Raw genomic sequence first — 27,498 nt, 5'->3', positions numbered from 1 at the left:
GCAGATGTGATCACTGCTGAGTAATCATTATATGGCTTTCCCCGGACAGTATGCTTTCCATGGGAAACAAGTTTGAATACATTATTCTGGTCCTGTTTCTTTCACTTTGAACATATGCTAACATCGGGGGTGGTACACAGATGGTGACTATCTTTTGAGGGTAGGGCAAAGAGGCATGCTAGCAAATATACATATGAGAGAAACAAGTTAAAATATATTATGATACTCATTTCTTAATTTATTTTCTTCACTTTCAGCCTGTGCTATTATCAGAGGGGTACATAAAAGATGTTTATCCTTTCTGGGGCATCTGGGAAGCAAACTGTGTGTTACAGCACAGGGTAATTACATTATCATTATCAAATTATCATTAACATAGCTTGTCAGGGAACAGTGCATGCATCTGACAATAGCAAGGTGAAAGATGTTAATGTGACTATCACGTCTTCCATTTTCTTCTCATTAAGGTATCAGGCATTTAGAGACTTTTTTATGGGTAGGATCTATACTGAACTCAGAGGTCACTTACGTGTTCATTTTTAAATGATCAGTAAAATGGCTTGCTAGGGCATGTGCAGTACATGTCTCTGAGAAAATGGGGGTATTATATATATGTGACCTTTTCTCATTTAAAGGTTATGTACCCCAACAAAAAGGATACATTTCTCAGGGATAGTATGTGCGTGAAAGGGGCTAAGGTTAGTGTCTGTCATTACAGCAGATGTAAAATTATTTACTTAATCTGAATATATGATTTTCCCTGCCAAAGGAATTATTCACACACACACACACACACACACACACACACACTATTCCTCTACTCATTTTAACTAGTTGATTAAGACCTTTTCTCAACCTGTTTTGACACACTGTACAATTCCTTTTGTAAATTCCAGTAAGATGTATTTTTTAATCGGTTTGTAGCTAGGTACTAGTCTAGCTGCCCTTGTCTGCCATTTTAAGCCAAGCCAGTTTTCCTTTTTATGCTCAAAATAACCTATCCCATTAGGATATAGATTGGCCTTATCCATCCCATGGTCAGCAATTGTATATTACTGACCATGGCATGGGCAGTAATTATATATTACTCCTAATGATAATAACTGGATCATACGATATATAATTAGCATGGGGTAAAGCATTTAGGAGCTGTTTCTGTCCATTACTAGTGTAGGAGACAGTCCTGGGGTAAATTTTCTGTTGCACATTCATAGATCTAAGTTGCACTTGAATATGGACAGGGATGAACTTTGTGTTATGTAGATAGAGAGTCTGTTCCAGAGGAGTAGTATCCTCTGCGAGACATACCTGTCACTCCAAACCATTCTATTGATGTTGCAGAAGAGGTTTAGATCCCTAGACCACTATTTCAGATGCCATTTGATCTGCTGACATTTAGTAAATCCATCAGTAATGAGTCAGAAGATGCCTTGCATGCCAGACGCAGGTCACTTCTTAGCAGTCTGTAGGATACTAAGTATAGTGACAGAGCTTTGAGACAGTTGATGTAGGACATGTTGTTTAGAACTTGTATCCTTTCAGTAAGGTATCTCTGCAGACATTCCAGTTATTGCATGTATCTGGACAGATATATGCCAAAGGGGCATTATATTTAATGACTGGCCCAAAGAGGGCTGAGTAAAGGGGGACAATGACATCTCTGGATCTAGACACAATACTTTTGTTTACAAGCTATGTAATATAGAAGGACTTTCTTAAAACAATGGACACATGTTGGTCAAAAGTTAGGTCACTGTCCACATAAGTTCCCAAATCCAGAATAACTTGGTCAACTCTTAGGGGTGTATTATCAATGCGATAGTTCCCCCCGGGGTAGATGACTTCCCAAAGGTTACAATAATACATTTTTTTACATTTAGTTTCAGTCCATGATTTTGACATCTGTTATTTATTTGGGACAAACCTTTCTGTAGGATGGCTAAGTCATTCTGAGATTCAATGATTGCTCCTAGCTTACAATCATCTGCAAACTGAGTCATCCAAAGCCCTTTGTATTGGCTTTTACTTCAGAAAAGTAAATGCCAAACAAAAGGCGTCCCAGAAATAGCAAACTGTATCGGAGCTTTACTTTGCACTTTATTACATTTTTCCCTTTGGTCTTCATGTGTCCCACCAGCAGACAGAAAAATAATTTTCCTCCCTGCCCAGTCAATCAAGTCGCAACCTTGCCCAATGAGTTTGCTAATATTTTAGCAGAAAATGTGCTTCTTCTCCAGAGCGAAAAACTGTGACTTTTTTACCGATAAAGAAGTAGAAGTTTGGAACTGCATTTTGTTAATTAGATGTATTGAAGTACAAACATCAGCCTCGCTTATTCTTGCGCTCCAAAGCAAAATGCATACACAAACAGAAAGTTACAGGAGACTGCATCAGCCAAACATTAACCACCACCTGATGGCAAACATTTTGTGTAATTGTCTCATTTAAAAAAATACGAGTTCATCACCATGCCCCTACCAACACCAGCTGCGTCGCCAAGTTGCATGAAGTACCTGCCTTACCGTGTGTTCAAGGATGCAGCTAGGCATACTCACTGTACTCAAGTGAGTACATTTTTTCTAAGAATCACTCAGAAACTTTACAAACAGTACATGATATTTAGAACTGACTGGACGATTGTCTACTGTACAGTTCTATCCAAAACATGCTTTCAAGAAGAATGTACCTCTGGAATAGTGTTTTTGTGGGTTACAAGTGACAACAATTGAAAATAAATTGTCCCCTTTCTGAAGTGCCTAGGGGCAACATTTTGAGAGTTGAGTACATTTTTAATGACATATTGTCCATAGGGCAACAGCGTAATAATGTAAGAGTGCAAAATATAAAATTTCTGGCTACACCCCTGCATGAGTTGATCCTTTTCTTGCGCGCGCGCGCGCGCACACACACACACACACCATTCCCTGAACCTTGCTGGTCGTTGATATCCCAAACTCTTTGCAAAGGCTGAAACAACGCTTGTAATTAAGTTTCTTACACGCCTACAACAGCTGTACTTCTGCCTACACCTTTTTTGTCCTTTCTGCAAACATTTAGGTCCAGCTTTCTGTCAGAAACAGTGTACTCAAGAACCGTCTATACAAATATTTACTTCCGGTTGCTGTACCCCAGGCTAACCCACCTATTAATGACAGCACTGCTGTCTCGGGACACTCAGTGCCTATTTTATGTAACAATTTTTGAGTGGGCCTGGAGTTCTAGTAGCAATGCTGTTCACTGCTGAGTTCTCCAAAGAGGTATAGGTTGTTAGTGTTAAGTGGTGGTGTCTCAGTACATCAAGTAAATTGGAGAGATCACCTCCAGAGAACATGTACATCTGGTAATCTGGTCCAGCTGTTTCTTGGTAACACAACCATTTATATGTGCAAACCACACTAATGATAAATAAATACGCCCAGCAAAAACAAGGACAAAGAGCGCGTGCAGGATGCTCGAGATTTAAAGTTTTGTGTCTCTCCGCTCGTTGCAACTATGGAAGAGAGTGTCGCGCATGGGTTTTGCACCCTGTTTCGTTTCTGTTTTGATTCACGTAACATACTTACAACTGCACGTACAGGCTGCCATCAGAGAGGAAAAAAGGTGTTTGCACTTATAACCAGTTTATTGCCGGTGAACATATGGCCAATATTTTAGCCCACGTCAGAGAGTAGGAAAACAAACAGTGCGGTGTTAAGTGAGAGAGGGATGAGATGCAGGGCTACTTTTGGCAGCTATGCAAACGTACTTGAGCAACATGAGGAGAGGAACCTCGCTTTGTGTGTATATAAAGCCCATCAGCCTTATCTGTGCATTGTCGAGTTCTGACTGCCATCGGGAGGTACCTCATTAAAGTCTCTTCAGTCAATCGAGCCTATCAAACTGGCAGCACCAAGTAGCCCCTCGACGCCTTCACCAGGTGAGGGTTCGATTTAATTTTATTAAAGCTTGCAATGAGCATCTGTAAACTACACTTCTATTTAAAGGTTAAAAACAATGATTTTGTTTTCAGTAGATGAGTACGTTTTACAGAATGTTGCAGTATCAACTGTTAAACATTGTCCTGTAACATTTAATGCAATTTGGGAGAACTGAGCTGTTTAAAATATAAAAGCAGTAGCAAACTAAAAGTGCAACGTAATTTTTCAATTGCAGACGCTATAGAACTTTTGTTATTTTGGAACATCGAACTCTATAACTGCGAAGCACAACTCAGAGTTGAATTTCCCAGTGGAAGATATGCAGTTATTGTGTGCTTCTGTAAGGGTGATTACACATTCATTTGTATATTCAGCAATAAGTGCTCTTCCTAAGAGCAGGTGTTGAGTCTTGTTTTACAGCCCAGTAAGAGCAGTTCAGACTTTTATAACATAGGCACTTAGCACTCCAGAAAGTCCAAGTTAAAGTTTGACTAGACGTGAACAAAGGTAGCATAGGCAATCCATACAGATTTCCCTACCATAGATTAACTAAAGTATGGGACTGTAGAAAAGGCCACTTATATCCGGAAAAAATAACAATCCCACCAAACTAAAACTTAGGGGAACGTGAACAACTCGGTATCCCGTCCAGCTTCTTTTAGCTGCTGGATTCAAATAACAACTTAGTTGGAATATTACAGTAATATTGTCAGGAGAGAAAAAAATCCATACACATATGCTGACAACCGTGTGTGTGTGCGTGTGTGTGGTGTATAACAATGCATTGCTCAGTATTCATTTCCAATAGGAAAACAGACTAAAGTATACGATCTGGCATGTAAAAATACGACAAAAGTAGGCAGTATTAAAGTTGCAGTAGAAAATCAAGAGTTTACAATGAATTCACTTTCACTTTTTCAACTTTTCATAAATTAATTTAGATGTGTTGAATGCACCAAAACTAGAACGCAAAGTCGTTTTCCTAGTAGATATTATCATTGAAAGAGGGTAGACGAAAATCTTATTTTAAGGAAGACAATTGAAATAGGATCCTAATTTAGTAGTAAACGGCTTTGGAATAAAATGTAGAGAAATTGGCCCTGCAATGTTGGTGGGTATCTGTAGTATAACTGATCTTCCAAGCGTCATTGTTTCTTACAATTAAATAATTACAGTTCTTAGTCAGCAGAGTTCACCACTGCTTTATAAATGCCGAGACAAATGCAGACTTGTATGTCCATCTCCCCCTTTCTTCACACTTATTTGCCTATAAACATGCGTACATTTTGCATTAGATATCTCACTTTAAATCCTGTTGAACCTGTTAGGTAGTAAGGGCTCTCGCTTCTGTTATTGGTACATTTTCGTTTATTATGTTCTCCCTTACTGCCTAAACAGATATGTTGCTGTTGCTATTAACAGTAGCAGTAGTAATAATAATAATAGTAGCAGTTGTATTAAACGTAACCCTGTCATTATTATAATGTTTGCTTAAAGTGTTCCTGGCTTTCAATAAGCTTTTTTTTCGGTAAATCACTTTCTGGTACTTGGCGTTAATTGTTTGACGTCTATGGCTGAGTGTCCTTTTGAACCTGAAGTGTTTATTTACTAGAGATTACAGTACCCACTGAATATGCTCAGATTGCTTCTTCCACGCTTGCCATACTGGATGCAAAATAACAACATGAAATTCTACAAAGGAAAAGTGTGTGCTTGCAAGTGTTCGTTTTGAAGATTGACAACCTGGGTTTGCTTGCTGGTGCTAACGTTTATCAATGGGATATGAAGGATGTGTTAAAGACAGATCAGCAATTTTGATCTTAACCCAACCTTGTTTCATCACTGCAGAGAAAGAATGAATAAAGCCAAATGAATTCCTGGAGGGGATGTATTGTGCATTTTCCTTCTAATAAAACATAACTGATTTAAAATTAATGAAAAGCCCTAAGGCAACCCCTGGCTGGACTCCTTTTTTTTCTGCAAATGGCTAATTCTCAGTCTCAATTAATTAAACCTCAAACTGCCTCTTAATGTTAACGCATATTACTGCTTTCTTATTGTAAGTTCCTTTATCATGTTACCTTACCGGGCTTTAACTATTCTGCCTTTAAGGCAATTACTGTTCTGCTGTCAGAATACTTAACACTGAGCCCCAAGGCAACACAAAACGCTGGAAGTCACTGATTAAACACTGCAAATCCTAAATCATATTAGGAATCGCCTCCTCTGGAGATTTTCTCTTTTTATTACTTACGATTACTGCTGTTTTATCAGACTTTCTGTGTTTCGGCACATTATATCAAAGTTTCAAAAAAACAGAAGATCTCATTTAAAATACCGCCCTCAAGGAGTAATACTTGCTTTAGGACAAGTATATATTTAACTGGCTTTATGATACATTAAAATGGATCTGACATCGCTTTGTGTTCTCCAAATATGATTACAAGCTTTACAATCAGCTTTCAAATGTTGTTGTCTTTTTCAAAATTCTGAAATGCAGTTATAGTCTGTCATTTTTAATTTTTGGTGATTCGATCGCATAAGAAGCAGAAAATGCATTTTTTTACAAAGGAGACATGTGAAGAGTCTAAAAAAATAAATAGATATGTTTTAAAAGCTCTGGTGAAACTACCAACATAAGATATTATATATCCATACCAAGAATGATACAGTGTAATGGTGTTTAAAAGTGCAACATAAAACTGCATCATCTGGGTCGCATTTATTGCCACTAACACGGTTGGACCCAAGGAACAAATGCTGTCTTGTTTTACCTGCTGATGTCAGCATATACATTTCATAATTATAGACTGAAAATACGTCTTTTTGAAAGTTGGATTTCTTGCTTAGCTGTGGAACACCACTATTACCAATACTTCTCACCTGTTTAGCGCTAGTAGGAATCTCAGTTACATTTCTGAGCAGCCCTTTCACTACCAAAATGATCTTCTGCTTTTCTTAGGAGCACTTGGATTCTGATGGGCATACCTGCAAGCAGTTTAAAATGGCTGTTTTTATTAATGTTGACAATGTGTACTGTGTTACGATACCCCAAACAATCGCTCACTAATAAAATAATGCAAGAAGAACTATAGGTATTAGACTAAATAGGTTTGAACATGCAGAATAGACCTTTTTGTATTAAAGACCAGATTGTTGCCTTTTCATTTTCTGCTGAGCTGTCATATTAACTGATCATGCGCCCATTGGTTGTGATAGTGTCTGAAACGAATTAGGGGGTTGTTGTTGCTTTATACTTGGCAATGACCCCTCCCAACACACCCATAAACCAAAACACACACACGCACGTTTTGGTAGTTTTCACATATGCATCCCTACTATCAGTTGCAAATGCACACACTTACTTCATAGGGCAAGATATTTTGGTAGCAGCAAGTCATACCCATTTGACGTCTCAGACCTCTTGAAAATATACAAAGGGTTAATGGGGTAAATAACAGAAGTTGCCGGAGTAAAGGAAAACATTCTTCTACCACCCAGGTCATACCTGACTTAAATTAGTAAAATCCCATGACTGAATCTGTATAAATTAAAGGAGATAATTGTCTGTGGTTGCACGGTATTAACTTGTGGCATAATAATTTATTGCCATTGCCATCCTTAAGGTGTGAAGATGACACATCTCCATGTTCTCGCTACAGCCTGCATTTCCCACCTTCCTTAAATAGTTTGACAGCTTAATGTTAGAATTAAAGCTGAGACTGTTTGTTACTGGGTTTCACCCTTTGCTTACTGGCACTGCGGGACACCTTGTAAGCTACTAGTGCTCTTGGGCCCATACCTCTCAAGTGTAGCTCATTACGAGGAATGTATCTCATTTCAGGTCTTGAAAAGTTCGTGTTCCTCGAACTTCCATATTGAAAGGGTCAAACACACATTCTGTGTTAGGATTTTTTTTAACTGATACCCATGGTAAATAGAAATGAACCATGTTAATTCATTAAAAGATCTTTTTTATAAGTAAAACCAGCATATTTTAACCATCCTATGACATTCATTGTTGAAGTTGTTAGAAAATTTTCCACATTTTGCCATTTGTTCCACATTATGAGGGCTGGTGTTTCCATTTTGGGAATGGAAGATTGAGAGCTATGTTTGGACCTTTACTGAAAATGGGCCTGAAGCGCTTAACAAAATGTAAATATATAAAAAAATAGAATTGTAAACATGATTAAGACGTAAGTCTGTTAAAACAAAGATATTTTTCCAATGCATCCGCTGCAAAAGTATTTTGCTATTGCAGTTACAAATAGCTACTTTAAATTCTTTCTGCCTTGATAGATATTAGCTATGCTTCCATTTGAAGAACAAATGAAATGTAAACTGTGTGCTTTACTGTTTTGTTCCACCATCGGGTTGGGCAGCCAGTCTGATGCAACAGATGACCCCCCCCCCCCTTAAAATAGCTGCACACTAGAAGCTCGAAGGACTTGGGTTATTATTATTATTATTATTATTATTATTATTATTATTATTATTATTATTATTATTATTGTTAACCGCCTTGGTGTTATAATTAGGAAAAATACTCATACTCAGATTTCTTAGTATAAAGGAACACCTATGAAATACAGCCAGCTAATACAGCACGTGGTTTGATCTGTAGTGCATGTGGGGACTTAACATTTGATTGAAAGAAGATACTTGATGTAATCCGCAGCTTAACCTTTTACATTTTTCTCTGGCCTTTGTTGTAACCACGAAACTTGGTTTATTTACAGCGCAGAAAACTAAGTTATTACAGAGCAAAATGTATGCATAAATGGAACAAACTCCTGCAAAAAACAGCTCAAGAGCAGTACAACGAAAAGTTTGTGCAAGGTTGGTAAAACACTGTTTCTAAAACATGAAGCAAGTGTCCTTGCATCCATAGGTAGTATAACAACCATCTGGACGTAGATAAGAGAATTAAACTAACAGCAAAGAACATATGCCAGAAGTTGGATAAATCAAGGATAACAAGTCTCCTGATAGATAGATACCAAGCATATAGTCTTTCTTATTTCAGTGACTGTAACTGAACAAGTTTTGTCTTGTATATTAAGTTCTGAGGAAATTCTAGAAAACGAACAGGGGAGGCCTTTCTCAGGAGGATAAAACACGCCGTGATTTTTCAACAAGTGTTTAGAGCATACTTCACCAGAACGTGCGAATATTATTCCCCTCATCTGCTAAGATTCAAACTCAGTGCTATGGTTTTAGCCCTCAAATGTAGGCTTACTTTGCCTAGATTTATTGATTTCATCATAAGGTTGGGCCTGGCTGTGCGGGTGTATCTTATTAAATAAATAAACGAAGCTTTTGCAAAGTTCTCCACGACAATTTACGGGGCATGGTATTAGAATAACTTTTGTTGTTAGAAATAAGAAAGTGTTCATAGTTATGATCCCTTGCTATGATTTTTAGTGTTCGGAGGCTGAGCGGTATGGTAGGTCTTTCGGACATTTCATAATTTAGCAGACAAGACCACAAGCCTTCTTCAAACAACATCGACAGCCTTTGCTGTCCGTCAGTCCATGACAGCCTGTGTGGGATGGACTGGAATATTACATAGGTAATTCCCCATGGTAGCCAGTCTAGATCCAGGATCGAAAGCATACGTTTGTAATGTGCCACCGTAGGCCACTGCACTCAAAAGAACTCTGTGATCTCGACCTCCTGCAAGCCTTGCGTGTAACAGCAAAACAGACCCTGTTGATTTTCTTGAGAAACTAATAGAAATACTTATGTATCTGTCAGATAATTCGCATGTATTGCCTTAAAAGTACATCACACTGAGAGGGAGTCATGAACCATTCTGATAGAGAAAACGGCTTGGGCAGGACCTTGCTCTACCTGACATTTGCCTAGCTTAAAATAAATGAATAATTTACTGGGAGAAGGCACATCCTATTATTGATCCTGAACAGAGCCCTCAAGCTTCAGTCTTCAGAATGTGGAACACTTCAGATCATAATGCGGAAAAACTAACAAGAGGTGGGACTCTGCTAACAGCTTACTAACAGCATCGACTAGAAAGTTCACAGGATGATTAAAAATGTTACTTTATACTTACAGAAATATTTTAATGAATGTATATGATTCAATGTTATTTACCAAAGTATATCGGTTAAAAAGTTCATATCACTGAATGTGTGCCAAACCCTTTCAACGTGGAACAATGAGGAACGTGACTTTTTAAGACTCAAAATGAGGAGCATTCCTAGTAATGAGGTACACTTGAGAGGTATGGTCCTGCGGTAGTCACACTAACATTAAGTGCCCATGAGCTAACAAATAGTTTAACCTTCCTTGCTGGTCCAGGCCCGCTAAAACACAACTTAAATGGTCGTCATCTTGTAGATAACTGATAGTGAAAGCAAATAATAGAATAGCAAATATGACTTCTTTTTCCCTTTAAGACCTTCTTCATTACAGAAGCATGCCATGGTAACACCCAGAAAGGGGTAAAGTAACTGATATTCTGTCAGAGCATTTAGACTTATTTTTGCTCCTTGTTGTTCAAACAACTATACCTTACACTTACGCATACGCTGTACGCACCCACTACTGCACCTAAACTATGCTTTTCTGGGCTTTCACAAAACAACCTGTCTGTCCCCAGGCATACGACTGCCTCCTACAAAATTGGCTTCCCACCCAAGGCCCAGCGATGTTCGCAGAGGCTCGCCCTATCCATTACTGGACACCATTACCCTTATCAAGGTGTTTTTAGCATCACAACTCCCCTACAGACTTAGACATGTCATTGTCCATTTTCACCAGCTAGTACCACTCTTGATATATATATATATATATATATATATATATATATATATATATATATATATATATATATATATCTGCAGTCTGCCCACCTAAGCAGCTCACCCTTATTTCAGTCTTACTTTCCGATACAACCTAGTCAATATTAAGATATTATACTGCCCAGGTGTGCAGCTAGGCATACTCGGTGTACTCAAATGAGTACATGTTTTAGGTACATCTCTTGGAAACGTCAGCACTCAAAAAGCACATCATGTTGAAAACTGTGTAATTTAATATTCACAGCACAGAATTATACAAAGAATGCTTGTAAAGGAATACGCCTCTAAAACATTTTTATGGGTATAGATGATAACAGTAGAAAATAACGTGTCCCCTTCCTGGGGGTAACATTTTCTGGGTTGAGTATGTTTTTAAAATGATTGGTGGGTGATGGGGGCAACAACATTAGGATTCAATACATAATGTAAATTTCTGGCTACACCCCTGATACTGCCACATGGCTATCATCAACGCGTGTGTCAGACTACCTACACAATCTGTATTATGCTTGTAAATGGAATCTGAAAATGTTATGTGGCTAGGCTTTTGTATTCTGTGCCTCGTTGCCTTGACTCTGGACTGTAGATGTAAAGGATCAGCCCTTACCTTCACCTGTCCGGAATTTCGCAGAATGCCTATATTTTTTTGCCTTATATTTTTGGTCTGTTAATCATAAAATCTGCGGTTTTCTGGTAAATCACTGAAAACTGATTTCACTAAATAATGACAGCCGTTTGGATTTCACGCTTCCTAATTTTCAGATAATGCATGCTAACGCAAAAGCTATTATTTCAACAACAGTCTAAGTTTAGAACAGCAATATTTAAAAGTTGTCCCAGATTTGGGGCCTTAGTCACCCCTCACCCTTGTTTTTGCTTCGCCCAGAATTCTCGTGCTAAAAAGTTAAGAGATATACAACCCTGCCTTCCAAGTTAATGAATTAATAAACAATAATTAATAACGCAAGAGCAGATTGGAGGTGGAAAGACTCAAGCCTACCTTTGAAGTTAATGACTTGATAAAGAATAACTAGCATATCCAGTGGCAGACTTGAGTAGCCAGGCACCAGAAATTATTCTGGAGTAGAACTTAAAACAAAATAACACCGTTTTTTAACAACAATATCTAAATAAAAGCGTAATTGTAAATCCCCCGCTTCCCGGCCACCCCGTTATGGATAAAGCCTGCTGTCGGGTAATGGATGAATGGGCCATTTAGTCGAAGGAGGACATGTGCTTGCCTGTTTTCCTTCCCATCCCCCATTTTTAGATCTGAAATAAATAGAGCTAGTGTCAACTTTAAAAATATATTCTATCTATTGCATTTAAGGCAAATGTATCAGGACACTCTCAGCACGCTTCTTGGCTGACAACACATTATCCACATAATTTTAATTTGCCATCAGTCACGATGTAGTTACTTGACACACGCACACACTATATGTATATATATATATGTATATCTTCTCAAAATCACTAAATAAACAAATGATAGCTAGAAAAAAACTAACTCGTAAATGACACCGAGCACATTGCTTCGTGTTGCTTTTATATGAGCGGAGGCAATTAAAAATTTCCAAATGTGGACGTGTGGAAATTGTCAAGCCTTATTTCCCATCCTAACGCAATGCCATAATGTCGTAAAAGACAATAACGTTTCAATCATAATAAACTTTAGAACATAAAGAAAAGAAGTCTGTACGCCGTCAAAAAAACAGAAATCCGGGTATATTTTAACATTTGAGTGAAACTGATACAAAGAACAAAAGATTACTGTATTTCATGTAACAGATAAAAGCAGCCATCATTTTTGTCTGCCAATTACATATGAAACAGAAAGCGTCCTGACGAAATTCTTATATTTAGACCACAGTCAGTCTGTAGACTGTTATAAATCTGTGGATAATTAAAAAAAAAACTTTAGTTGAAAAAAAACTTTGCTGGACTCAGTCAAGAGACTAAGAAATTAACTCTGAAAGTGGGCACGAGCTGCAATTAAGCAAAGCAGTGAGGTAGAACGACATTCCCATGTGACGTCATTAATGAACGCATAAATCCAAATGTCTGCTGATGACGATATAATGCAGATTTTAATTATCACCGTTGCCTCGTGGTATTTCTGAACCAAACGAAGGTCTAATTACACACACAAAACGTTACTTGGAATAAAGACATGTATAACATCTAAAATAATCCATGTTTTCCCTGTGTATGAAACGCAGATTGGTAATTATAGACACCACTGTGGCCCCAGTCCTCCTGAAATTATTCCTATATTTGGAATTGCTGTATAATGTTAACTCTCAATTTGGTGTTTGGGGGTTAACTCCATCCATTTTGAGATTGTTCGCCTAATCCAGCTGCATCTGAAAGTCATAGTAGCCTGCAACCATAGTCAGAACAATTTAATATGCACATAAATACAATGCATGGGTATGCACCAGGAAGGGGGTGAGCTTATAGCATTGCTTATAAAATACCCATTTCGAGCAATGTTACCTCCAGTAATTTCAGATTGCCTGGCATTCAACGTATTTCGGTTTCCTGTTCAATGGCACTTAATATAAGTTATACAATATATACGCATAGACTGAAAATGAACAAATCCTTCATAGCTTGATAAAACTGTATGGTTTTAAAGGCAAGTGCTGGCATCATAAAAGTATGAAATTACTTTTAATACATACGTATTAAGTTGTGGAAACATATGTGTTACCGTTACACGCACATTCAGTGTTCATTTCATTGTTTCTGTCACTGAGTGAATTAAACGACCCCCTTCAAATGTGTTTGGATTTAGGAGAAGCAATGGGTTGCAGTATAGTCTCCAGCTATTTCTTTTGCTGTCACTTCTAAGTCTCTTCCAAGCCTAGCAAAATGTTACCACTGTCAGGTTATAAAGGACCGGAACGGTACAAAAGCGTTGTGACTGATTCTGGTTGAATGACTTTAAAACCATTCCTTGTGGCTCGTGTTAATTGACACTACCAACCCCTCTATTTTAACACTTTACACCACAAGAAAAAAGTAGAGTAACTCACGGAGAAAAGAAGGCCTCATTAAAAAGTGAAAAGACAAATTGTTTGTCTCTGAGCTACCTGTAAAAGTAAACAGGTGAATAAAACAGGAGAGCACTTCAACTGAAGTACAGCCACTTATCTTGTGCACATTTACCTCTCCTTTCAGCCTCGTATTTGATTGTTCATATAACTCTACACCCCATAATTCTCTTCAACAAGGACTACGATTTTTATGAAGATCACTTATCCAGTTTTTCCTTAATGTCAGTTTAATAAAAGTTATTGCAATGTAACAAGACTAGGCTCTTGGAACAGGAGCAAACTTAAACCTTGCAGTAACCCTCAAGTTGCAGTGCTACCATTTTGGTAGGTTTTTTTTTTCGCTTTTTTTCTTGCTTCCATTGGATTCCATCTTCTATATAATGCAATATTTAGTTAACTAAAAGATATACTATGACATTAGGCCAGGTGTCTAGATATAGAAAGGTATTATTTGTTGGAAAATAAATGAATATAGCTGGTTTTAAACAACAAAAAAGTAAAAAGGGAGGGGGTTAGTAATGATTATTGAAAGGAGAGGAATCACAGAAGGAAGTGTGGACATACTTATATTTACCTACCATCTCTATATATGAATACACACACACACACACACACACACACACACACACTACCATTACCGATTATTTTCAATGGGTGCACATTTTAGACTATCTGTCCCATCTGTTATATGCACAAACACACATATGTGCACGCATTATAAGAGAAAATAGCAGAAAGCCTGAATTTGCCTAGTTAACGATAATTTACAATCGGTGCTAGTTATTGGGCAGAATTCAATGCCGTCTATTATGCGATAAAGCATATAGGTGAAACGCTTGTACATTTGCTCGATTTGGCACAGCAAGAGTTGTCTGTCTGTTGGAAATTGCTATAGCGTGTGGCCGTCCTGTACAATAGAGAATGCTGGCCCCAATCCACTGTGTTTACTCTCTGTGATTTCAATGGACCATTGTCAGCACTCTCTGACTGCAGCATGATTAATTCTGCAGAAGCTTTGCAGTTCCCTTAGGAAAATATTTACCTACCAGGTAATCAAAGCAAGTGGTGCTTAGTTGCGTACATGTTCATCGCACAACTGAAGACTTGAATCTCCTATGATAGCAACAGGTTCAGTCGGCGACTTCTTGTTCCTGGACAAACATAGCTTTTTAAGCAGCATAATTAATAATATTTTAAATGTGGGAGCCGGTGTACGGAAGCAGACCTTAATACAATGTCCTCAGTTTAAAAAAATAACGTTTGTTTTGAGCATTGGACGTAATATTTACCTTCAACATCTTGCCTTCTTCCCGTCCCGTTAAAAAAGCAATGCAATTTCTCAAGAAAATGAATAATGATTTCAAGTACTTGTAGACGACAGCTCCCAGAATGCAATTCGGCTGAAAGCTCCTTAGGTGGCTCTGCAACTCTTTCCAGGTGATGTATGGCATTCCACCGAAATCTGAAGGTTGTGTTTCTGCCTGGGCCGCTAAGTCCAGATGTATGCCAGACAAAACATTCCTTGGACAGTGAAGACTCGCTTTAAAATGCAAGATGTTCATGTGTGGTGTTAATAATGATTTCCCCTGAGTCTTGGCAGCCGACTGCACTTGTGAAAAAATATATATGTATGTATAAATAAAATGGTCTTTACATTGAGAAACCAAAGCATTTGTTCCTACTAATTAAATGAATATTTGTGTTACTAATAGCCATGTTGAAAATAGGTTGTAATGACTACAAAGAACAAGGGGAAATTACAAATGCTTGTTATACTTTAAACTTATATATTACCCTGTGTTTGCAATCTTATGTTAGGTGGTTGTATATTTACGAAATAGTTAATCGGCTCCCAACCAAGAGTCTGGAGTAAAGGGCGGGGGTGGGGGCATCAGCCTTAAGGAGTTTCCCTTAATATTGTGGAAGGATTCCGAAATGAATGAAGAGATAGTCCATTGAAAGCGGTTGAATGCCATGACAACTAGGAACAACCTCAGATTTATTCCAAACAGTTAGAACACATTGTACGAGGGCGTCAATCACCCATTATTTCGCCACTGAAATAAATGCAAAAACTGAGCTCGGACAAAGGCATCCAACAGGAGCCGGACATTTGTCTACATTTCGCCTATTGTCCGCAGCTTAGCAATCGGTTTGTATTTGTGTTTGCCCGGGTCCGACCACCCAGGAAGCGCACAGGGCTCGCTCAAACCGACACCATTGTCACCCAAATCACATACGAGATGGGAGGCAAACAGGGACAGAGGATGGTGAAAAAATAAACTGATCAACAATCCCAAATCCCACTGCCTTTTATCAGCACCTCAGAGTTGCATTAGCCAGCAAATCAGGAATTTTTGATTTCCTTAGCAGAAAAATGACATCAGTATTTGCTGTATATTAGCTACGGCTATATGTTTTACATTGCATTTCACAAGGAGTAGTTAAGTTAGTTTTTTTTTTTTTTTTTTTTTTTGTAAACTCTACCCAATACCAAATACAATAAAAAAATTAAAAAATGTTTTCTTCAGGCAGATTCTTACTCCCACTGATACAATGAGAAATAAGGGGTTTCAACTTTTCAAAAGCATTTCAATATGAGATCATATGTGGGGGGGTCGCACTATGTGGGTTTAATTACTGGATGAAAAATAATCGACAAATGCATCATCTTAGTTATTAATCGTATAGTAACTGACTTCACCATTTCCTTACCACCGAATTTCTTGCAAAATATACGGATTTTTCTATCTTTTCAGTCAGTCACACCATCCTTCTTCTTAAACAAAACTTCAAAACTTTTAATGAAAAAAAAAAGTGACTGAAATTTGCATAATCTCGAATACTGCAACACCGAATACTTGTTTCTGATGTGGAAAATGTTTCTAATAAATCAGCCTTCTACCCCTCTAATGTAATGTAATAGCTGCCTGTCAGGCATTTCTGCTTAGAACTTCATAAGCACCATAATGACGTTGCCACATGTCAGACAGTAATGAAATACAGAAATGTGGTGTAAATGCACCTAACAGTATATTGTGTAAGTTTAAGCAAAGGTCTAAACAGTGGTTTGAGTCCATAGTACAAGGTAGCCAGAGACTTTAGCTGAACATTTGGCAGGAGGCAATTGTGTTATATCGTATTTAAATAGCAAGTGGGAATCCAGGGTGTACTCTCAGCAGACAAAGTGTGGTTGAAGTAGGGCTTAATTTAATGTGGTTTAGGTTCTGGCGGAACAAACAAGAGTCAATTACTAAGTGTTGATTTTATACTACTCAGCCTTAAGCCTCAACCACAATATTGACCCAGCAGGTTTACATAAGTTGGTCTCTTGCCATGTGAATAGCATCTCATTTCAGTCCCAATAATTTTAACTAGCTGTGCTCGGACATCAATTGTTTGCCCTTTAGCTCTAATTTCCCATTTTACTGCAAACATTTCAACGAAGGAACACAAGATCAGATGAAATATCTAACCATAACATTTTTTTTCTACAAGCAATTTGCAAAAATGCTTTTTCAAGTATGCCGCATCTCAGGCTTCTTGGAGGCTCTTTGTATGTAAATATTGTGTAAAGAAGGCCCTCCCTGCTTTTGTAATTAATTGACACGTTATCCCTCTCATCATGGGCTGAAGCACCAATGGTGGAGGCTCCAGGCTCCCCCCTAACCCACAATTTCCCATCTGCAAACACTGTCTTCATCCACTTGACTCCCAGGACCCGCCCACACGTGGCCAACCTTTGGCGTTGTTCCTGCTCTTTCTCGGCAGGTTCACGGGTGTGCAGGACCAACTTTATATGAAGTGAGCCTCAACCTAGCAATGGCTTAGTTTGGTGCCAGCTATCAGTCCCTGTGCAGTGTACAACAGCCAGTTTCCTGACTAAAGGCACGTTGGCATTCTTCCTACACCTCCACTTTCTTTTTCAGGAGCCAGTAGCATTTTACGCTCCTATGAATTTATTCTATCAGATTCAGACCTTGTTATAATATTGACTAAATTTTCCCCAGTCCTTTACCACTTTTTGCTTTGTTTTGTTATTGTGTGTCTCTACGTGTGTGTTTTGAAACAGCGGATTGCCAGACTGGTGCTTCAACTTCCTTGCTTCCATTTGGCCAGAATATGTCGCTGACCAACACAAAGACGGGATTTTCTGTCAAAGACATCCTAGACCTGCCTGACACCAACGACGAGGAAGAGTCCTTGACTGAAGGAACAGAGGAAGATACTGATGGGACTGAACCTGCTAAAACTCGCGGACTGTTGGGACAAACTTCTTTGGAAACTGCTCAGACTCTGCCATTGAAGAACCCTTTTTATGACAGTAGTGATAATCCTTATACACGGTGGTTGGCCAGTACTGAGGGAATCCCTTATTCATGTAAGTATTGACTTAATTGCTACAAAAGTACTTAAGTATATTTATGGTCGTCTAGTTTAAGATTTTGTCTTATTAACAAAATTGAAATAAAGTAGCAAGTTATACAATGAATGTGTGTGTGTGTGTGTGTGTTTGACTTGCAACAGTAAAACAGTTTAAACGCCACAATGCTGTGTCCCTGATGTTTCAATTTAGTGTGGCGCAAATGGAGTTATTTATCTGCTTGATTAATAAAAGCATACAATTGCAAAACTTTTCTTCTTAAGAAAACACACCACTGATTAGAAAGTGCAAGAAATTCTGCTCAGACACCTTATTTTGCACAAGGAACACAATGTGGGCACTCCAACAATAATCAATGGCTAGATTGTTGATACGGTTTTAAAAATCAATCCACGTTCCTTTCTAAGACAGTTAAGTTCTGAATAAACTAAACAATTTCGTTGTTTTCACTCCAAATTGGTTAGGTTATATTTTAGTAATTTTTATTACCAGCACATGAATGACATTTTTCGTCAAGACAACTAATAATTAGTAGCATTTAGCATGCTTTCAAAAATCAAGATAATCATCAGACAGTTTATAAATAAGTACGATGTTGTGAACTGAATATTTTATATGGTACTGAGTTTCAGTTCATTGACGAACTAATAACTACTTGAGTTGTAAACCATCAAAGTGTGAAATCTCACTTCAGTCATTTTCTTTCCCAGTGCATGGACTATCCACCAGCAGTTCTCAACAGGATTCGCCCAGTAAATCTCCAGAACCTTCTGCGGACGAATCCCCAGACAACGAGAAAGAAACTTCAAGCAGTGGAGACTCTGGGAAGAAACGGAAAAGGAGAGTACTTTTCTCTAAGGCTCAGACTTACGAACTGGAGAGGCGCTTCCGACAGCAAAGGTATTTATCGGCGCCGGAACGCGAACACCTGGCTAGTTTAATTCGCCTGACTCCCACCCAGGTGAAGATCTGGTTCCAGAACCACAGGTACAAGATGAAGAGGGCTCGAGCAGAAAAAGGTATGGAAGTGACTCCACTCCCGTCCCCTCGACGGGTAGCTGTGCCCGTCTTAGTCAGGGATGGTAAACCATGCCACACACTTAAAGCACAGGACTTGGCAGCAGCTACCTTCCAGGCTGGTCTCTCCTTCCCCACTTACACAGCCCAGTCTCTACAGCATATGCAATACAATGCCCATTACAGTTCGGCTACCACACCCCAGTACCCAACAGCTCATCATCTGGTACAGGCCCAACAATGGACTTGGTGAATGCACTTTCTCATTTTCTTTTTCATCAGACTGATGCTCCCAGTCCATAAAATACAGGACCCCATAATGTACTGAAGAATTTTTTTTTTCATTTTCAATTTGGGGCTGAGTTACTCAAGTAGCAACCCGTTCATTTATTGATATCTCAGTGCGCCACACTTTCGAGGTTTTCAGCAGAAACGCATTCCTGCTTAAAACAGAAAAATATAATTCCAATGCTTTTGTGACTCTGTAAAGTATATGTGTGTTGTAGAGATGTGGTTATTGGATATAAAACAAGCACGGAAGCATTAATAATATAGTAAACTTTATTTCATTCTCTTTTTTATAAGAAGGTTTTAAATATTTATGGCCATGTACAAAGTCTGACAATTGTAAATAACTTGTGCTAATTGTTCGATGAATAGATGCCTTCAGGGCATTTGTTGAATGCAAGTTGCAGAAAATGTCCTAGTCCATATAAATATATCCTGTAAATAAATTCAAAGCAGAAGCGCGTGGATGGCAACCTACATTTTTATAAGAATTTTAATAAAATGAGATGTTTCAGAAATAACAATTGGTTTGGGGTTTGTTGATAAGACAACAATGCCGGTAAGATGATCACAGGTTGATAGTTTGGTTACATATCTGATGTCCCTTCTTGGTTCAAAGAAGGTTTTTGTTTTATGTGGTTCACTGTTGGTAGAGAAAGAGAAAGTTGCACATTCCATATATATTAATGTAGCATAAATGGAAGCATAAATGGCTTTAAACAAAACTACTTCATATGCTTCTTCCTGTATTGAATTATGCAGCGATAGTTATAAAACTGGAGGTAACCGTGCATGCTGATCAACACGAATATGTGCGAGCAAACACACACACACACACACACACACACACACACACACACACACACACAGCGAGCGAGAGAGAGAGAAAGAAAGACAAAAAGAAAGACAGACAGACTCCGTATACAATAATATTTTGCGTAATATGATACGTTACTGGAGTTGTATATGTCCTTTGTCGCAAATGACTAAATGTGATCATAAACTGATAATGGCATTAAAAAGCAAATTAGTTTGTTTCACTTATTTTACGCCTATCGGATGCAGAAGAATAATCAAATATGCTGTTATTCTGGAACTTGGTTTAACAACTTCTGCAGTGTTCAGCCCTTAACCTTATTCATCCTTAATGGTGTTTATGTTTTCCCAGACTGCAGCAAACTGCAGTTTACTAATGTCTTTCTTTGCTTTTAATTCTCTCTCTCTCTCTCTGTATATCTATATCTATATATACAGCTGTAATAAGTACAAACTATAATGTGAAGAAAAATGTTGACAAATCGGCAAAAATAAGAAACAAATAAAAAAAAGGAAAGAAAGAAACAAAAGAAAACAGGGAGAAGGTGCTCAACAAACAGGTTGCGATATATGAAACATGGCGATTTGCTTAGTTAATCTGAAATATTTCATAAAGTGGCGTAGGGACTAATCTTGTACAATCGCTTGCCAAATAGACAGATATATAGATAGACAGACAGTTATTGAACAATCAAAAAGGGGAAAAGGGCAAATTTAGTAAAAACACCTTCCTCCTGCCTCCCTCAACACATCCACACATTGCTAACCTTTTCTGTTTTTCAACAAACAACGATTCTATGGGTGGGATTGCAGTAACAGTATGCATGTTATAATGCTGTGTAAACATAATCGGGACTTAAAACAATTCTAATATAGCTTAAAGTGAGGAAACATGTAGAAGTCAAAGCAATGGATCCTAAAGTGTTTGAGTTAAACTATCTCTAAGGATCAACATATGAAATGAACAAGTCCTTAAAAGCCTTCTCAAATAAGAGCATGCATGAATGGACAAACATAAATGTACCTAAGTCAAATTGTTTTTTATAATAAACTATCTCCTTTTCTAGACACAGACAGATACAGACACTTTCGAATTTACAATTTTAATTTTACTCAAAATAATGATATATATAAGAGAGAGACTGCAGTAGTTAATACCACAGGTACTCCTGTCTGCCTGCTAATGATCCTTGCAATAATGTTTTGTTCCTGACTTATATCAGGTTACCTTGGTGGCCCTGGGTTGCTTTAAAGTAGTTTAAGCACTTGAAGCTGAGTCAGTCACAGAGCAGGAAATAAGCAAAACAAATCAAGTCCCAGCTGAACAGAAAGCAAACCGTGGCTGATTATCAGATTTAATTCAATATCTAAAGCAAACATGATTATTTGTAACAAAATCTGGATCTTTTTTATTGGCCCACTAGAGACTTGATCTGGCAATGGGGAGAGGATAAACTGTATAACACAGGCTCAAGGCCACAGTAAATTAACTGTAATAGTAACTATTATTTTATTTTTTCAACAGTGTAGTGTGTATACACATATGTACCTAAACAGAGATACCTGTATGTATGTATGCATACATATAGAGAGACACTCGCACATAGCAGATAGAGCTGCATGTATGCATTTATGTTAGTATATATATATAGAGAGAGAGAGAGAAAGAGAGAGAGAGAGAGAGAGAAGCACGCACACACACACACACACACACACACACACACACACACACACACACACACACACACACACATACATGTCATTTGCCATATTGTACATTTGCTGAAGCAACGTGTCTAATCATATGATTGCAAAGTTATTATGCATAACACTTAAATCATTCATTCTTTGTACTACAGTAATTTGCACCCCTTAACAAAACATAGCACCCAAAGATAGCACATAATATCGTATACTCCTTCTACTTTAGTCTTTGTTCCTTTTTTAATAATTTTCAGCAATTCGGATACCACGGAAAACATGGTCTACGGTAACATTACTGGACTCAAAGCCGTTATGTTTAATTCCCGGAGGCCTTAACACTAGTCAAGTATGGCCAGACATTTTATTTCTGGATTTAATTTGTCTGCGCATGAGTGGTAATGAATGTATCTTGTACATATTTATTAATATTTTTTTAATAAAATAGCTTTCTTGATCAACTGTTTTATTGAGCCAACATGAGCAAATTTAATAGTACAATGAAATGTTTCTTTAACATAACTATAACTTTGTATTAACGTATCTACTTTAAAGACAGGCTGATTTACAAGGTGCTAAAGAGATTAATCAAGAGTAATTTGCATTAATCTAAATTATTAATTACTGTTGCTAGTTAAGAAATTGTGACTAGTGGCTACATAATGCAAATGTTGATTACTCATTTGTAACTGATTTCCAACAGTAATGTAGTTATTTATTTCAGCGCAATACATTATACCTCAATATATATTCCGTACGTTTATTTGCCTCAGCATACCATTTAACACATCACAAACAACTATAAACATTGCAATTACTGTAATTAAGATAGCTTTATATTTATAAACAATCATTACCTCCCGCCTTCTCACCCCAGCACAAGGGTAATAACGTTTTCCCACAACTCACACCGTCACTGTCTACCGGTGTGTCTCCTCCTTAAATTTGGCACTTAGTACTAAAGACATAAATACAGCTGTTTTCCTTAAAAAGTAAGTATCCGCTCAGCGTACGTCTAAATGTAGAATCACACACACACACACACACACACACACATATATATATATATATATATATATATATATATATATATATATATATATATACACACACACACACACGCACACACACACACACACACGTGTCTGTATGTATGCAACACACACACATAGATATGTGTGTGTGTGTATATATATATATGTGTGTGTGTGTGTGTATATATATATATATATATATATATATATATATATATATATGAAACGCATTTTAAATGGCGTCGCTCGTAATTTTTGATGAATTATGTAACGGTCGAAGTTCATCATTTCCCCTGTTACATAATTCAAGGGGTTTTGCCTTTATATTGTGTTTGTGTAATCCATGAGTTAGTACATTTAATTTTCGGGGTGTTTTTGCGATGGTTTTACTGGCGGTTATTGGTAATCGCCGGTGAATTAATCCAATGTTTTCAACTTAGATCAAAATCAACATTTACTATCTATATATCAATATATCTCTTTCTTTCTATCTATCTATCCATCTATAGCCATCGGTACCAACCCCCTTTTCCCATTCTGTACTTGGGGTCTGGGTGTCACATCAAACCATCACCTACACAACAGTTGTACATACACAATAGGTAGAAATATAGATACATGTTGTGTACATAAATATCTCTATAGAGAGATACAGACACACATTATATGTGAAAACACACAAACACGCACAGAGATAAGTATAATTTTGCACACACGGGACATACTACGTGTATGTACGCACATGAGTAACAAATGTATGTGTTGGGGGTATGGATAATGCACAACCATTTTTCCCAGATAGATAAATACATCCATACATACATTGATATATATAAATATATATATATATATATATATATATATATATATATATATATATGTGTGTGTGTCTGTGTGTGAATAATCCATCCACAACACCTGAGATATAGATATAGATACATATTATTCTCATGCATGCATGCACGTAGGGTATGAGCAAGATGAGTGTGTGTGTGTGTGTGTGTATAAAAATTCTGAATAGGTTGAATGACAGCACATTTTAAAAGACTGCGGACTTTCAAAACACGTTGAATTCTGTGCGTCTCTCTTCCCCTCCCCTTGTATTTCACATATTGATGGGGGGCAGTTTGCGTAGTCTATCTTTGCACAATATACAGTACATGGCACAAAACAGTACAATGAAAGGGGCTGGTATTTAACAATGTTAGAGGCGTGCATATAAAAGAGGCTTGGGAGAGGAAGAGAGGAAGTTTCAGTCTCTTGAATAGACTGATCCAAAACTGGCCCCCACCCCACCCCCCAGCCAGGCAGAAGTAGCTTTGGGTTTTGTTGTGGCTGTCAGTTGGTGCCATTGTGATCCGTGTTGTACATGCTGTATTCCATATGGGCAGCTGGGCCTTGGGGAGGGCAGAGAAGGTCCTTCACAAAACCCAAATTGTGTCGTTCTTTCAAAACCGACATTGTTGTCTGTGAAAAGAAGAGGCATTACCAATTCATGCTATATCTAGTCGGACAACTCTTCTGTTGAACACTAACAGGGATTCTTTTCTCTGTGCCCACTGACAACACCCCCCCCCCCCCAACACACACACTTTTTTTCTGTTTTTTTCAGACCGGTCGAGTTCACAATCTGCTGCCTTTCATACCGACGTTTGTCCCGTAGCGAGATAAGATGATGTAGCAAGTTTGCTGTCTGCTGTCCTTAAGCGCAGTTTGTGCAAAAGAATCTCTGTTCACCCAGAAGTCTAAAAACTAAAAATAAAATAATAAAATAAAAAGGGATACGTTGGAAAACTGGAACATGTTAACCTTTTGATCCAGTCTTTTGGTTGTACTTTCAGATTCGTGTAATAATTGGTTTATTAATTATGCATTTTATAAAACTTTTTATATAGACTGCAGTCTGCTTTGCAATTATTCCGGTAATGTCTGATGCAATGATTGACGCATATCTCTGAAAGTTTCAAAACCTGGCTTTACTTCATCTTAAAAAAAATTAAAAACGTAGGTTCTTTCTGGTGGCAATACTTCCACTTAGAATGCAATTTTCCATTACAGTGTCCACATTTAAATACTATACGCACACTTCCCATTTCCAACATTACCATGATGTCTAGAAAATAAACTAATCTGCTTACTGCAGTGCATAGTTTAATAATAAACTAAAATAACAAGCACTATACTACTTTTGATTCCCTCACTGATTTAAGGAATTGTCTAAAGCACAATAATTCAGTTTTTGTAGTCTGCACACTGAACACTATCTGTCTCAATCTCAGACAGTCCCTTTTTGGTCAGTGGGAAAACACGAACAATGGCAGATATCCTGCAATTTTAGGAACAAGTATTTGCGAACTTTTCTTTAACTGCTGCAGAGAACTACGATTTTGTGAACGAAAACACCTTAATGTGATATGAATGAAACAATTACAATAACCACAGTTTGCAGTAGCGAGCCTTTATTTTATGTATGTATGTATGTATGTATGTATGTATGTATGTATGTGTGTGTATGTATGTATGTATTTATGAATGTTAAGTATGAGTGCATGTATGTATTAAAAAAAAGTCTTGCTCTAGGGAGCAGAAAAGGTGGCAGCCCGATATAACGCTAACTGCAGACTTACAAGGATACCAGGATATATAAGGGTGTTTTGATTTGCTGCTTGAACTTTCACAATGATGTTTTCATCATACAACTGTATTTCTTAAACCTGTTATGATTATCTTTTAATACTAGTGAAAAAAAGCAAGAAAACAAGCCAGACTTTTTGCAGTGATATGAATAGAAACAAAACACCGAAAAAGTCCCAGTTGTCAAACTTACAGCTGTTACATAACAAAGAAAACGTGCCAGACTGATGTGCCTTGTGCAAACACAAATTTTAGTCGACCTTTATTCGAGTAGTTAATCAACTTAAGAAGGTTTTTAGTATTCCAGTTTTGTTACACGCAGATTACAGTGCTGATTTTAGGACCAGGTGAATTTAAGAAATGTAACGATTTCTTAGAATTGAAAACAAAGTATATGATACCCGTGGTGACATGAACACGTTTTAAGTGGTGTAATCTTAATATGAGAGCCACAAATTAATGTTTTTTAACTGAATAGTTTTAAGCATAACACATTTGCTGATTCGGGACGGGGGAAAAGTCAAATAAATAAATAAAATATAATAAACTTGGATTTCAACACAGTAGTGCCCCGTATTAGTGGCTGAAGTCCTTGTGCCATTAAAGACACTAGAAACAAAAAATACAAAATACATTAAAACACATCGCACCAGTTATGTTATCTGACTTCCAGCTTTTTATTGTACATTATCAGAATTAAAGTATTCAGTACATCCCAAAATAAGCAACAGATCCAATGTTTTTATGGTAATAACGTAATATGTTATCATGAATATTAGGTATTTTTTATATAATGTATTGGAGCTGAATGTGTCTGGGATTACTAATGATTGCTTGAATAGTAGTAAAGACTGGTCACGTTTATGTGTGTATCTTCTGATATCAATAACATCTCCAAATAAAGTGTGAAGTTAAAATACTATAATGATAAGCCCTTCACTTTAAGGAAGCAATCTAATTTTATTGGCTTTCTGCAGATTTCCATCAGATTGTCATTTTCTCTTTGGCATCATTATTAAACGCTGCACGGGTCCTTCACTGCAAACCTGACACCACCACCCAGGTCGATACTTCCTTCTACCACAAGGAGTCGCTCGAGTTCTTCGGATCACCTACCAGTTTTTCAGGTCTTCGCAGATTTGCAGCTTGGATGAATTAATTCTTTCCCTTCAGTCATCAAGATGATCTCCGTTTCAGAGCTGGAAAATATTTCCATATCTTTTCCAATTTTATTATTTCAACACGCCGATGAGATACAAAAGAAGCCGAACCACTTCAGAATTATTGTCTGCAAAACTGCCGCACCAAGGACATTAACCTCAGCCTTGCTGGATGCATTTCCCTGTTCTCAACCATCTATTTTCTGATCAATAAACATATGTCGTTGAAATTTTAAAGCTAATGTTAGTTTTCTATGATTTCAGGTTTATGTATGTGTAATCATATGATTGTCAGGGACATAAGCGGAACACTATCATTTAATAAATATAGTTAGTTTAGATTAGGTCAAGCTGTATTGCAAGACGATCTGCTTATCCATAAAAAGGAACATGAATGTGTTAGAGTAAAATTAATGTCACGTATTTACTGTAGGACTGCAGAGGATGTTTGCTCAGACAGAAAATGTAAAATGCCTCCATCACATCAGTGGTTATAGTCATTGTCACGTTCATTGATTGTGCTATGCATATTAGCTGTGAGCATAGCTACCAATATGTCCCTGATGTTGACTAATATTTTTGCCCTGTGCCTCATATTTTTCTTTTTTTTTTTCCTAGTAAATCACCGAGGAGTATAAGTAACGCCAGATATTAACGT

The 27,498-nt window shown here is 37.5% G+C and overlaps 1 protein-coding gene across 4 annotated transcripts; it reads left to right on the top strand.

Moving 5' to 3' along the window:
* The first annotated feature begins 3,472 nt into the window (after positions 1–3,472).
* On the top strand, positions 3,473–27,077 carry NKX2-2 (NK2 homeobox 2). 4 transcript variants are annotated; one of them, XM_044056269.1, is made up of 3 exons: positions 3,473–3,916; positions 17,879–18,187; positions 18,901–20,016. In XM_044056269.1, exons 2-3 carry the CDS (start codon positions 17,929–17,931, stop codon positions 19,458–19,460), a joined length of 819 nt encoding a protein of 272 aa, XP_043912204.1. In that variant the 5' UTR covers positions 3,473–3,916; positions 17,879–17,928; the 3' UTR covers positions 19,461–20,016. The 4 variants fall into 4 exon arrangements, with proteins under 4 accessions (XP_043912204.1, XP_043912196.1, XP_043912220.1 ...); XM_044056285.1 differs by lacking the exon at positions 3,473–3,916 and adding an exon at positions 26,658–26,744 and having other exon boundaries at positions 17,354–18,187; positions 18,901–19,090; XM_044056278.1 differs by lacking the exon at positions 3,473–3,916 and adding an exon at positions 26,658–27,077 and having other exon boundaries at positions 17,364–18,187; positions 18,901–19,209.
* Positions 27,078–27,498: the final 421 nt, after the last annotated feature.

Source organism: Protopterus annectens, chromosome 1.part2, assembly GCF_019279795.1.
Source record: "Protopterus annectens isolate FY-2018-M chromosome 1.part2, PAN1.0, whole genome shotgun sequence".
Taxonomy (NCBI): Eukaryota; Metazoa; Chordata; order Ceratodontiformes; family Protopteridae; genus Protopterus; species Protopterus annectens.
Note: the sequence above shows the minus strand (reverse complement) of the source record. Positions and strands in the feature narration are given on the sequence as shown.

Coding starts and splice junctions, on each gene's coding strand:
- NKX2-2 (XM_044056269.1), top strand. CDS start 17,929: ATGTCGCTGACCAACACAAAGACGGGATTTTCTGTCAAAGACATCCTA. Junction 18,188..18,900: donor TGAGGGAATCCCTTATTCAT/GTAAGTATTGAC, acceptor TTTCTTTCCCAG/TGCATGGACTATCCACCAGC.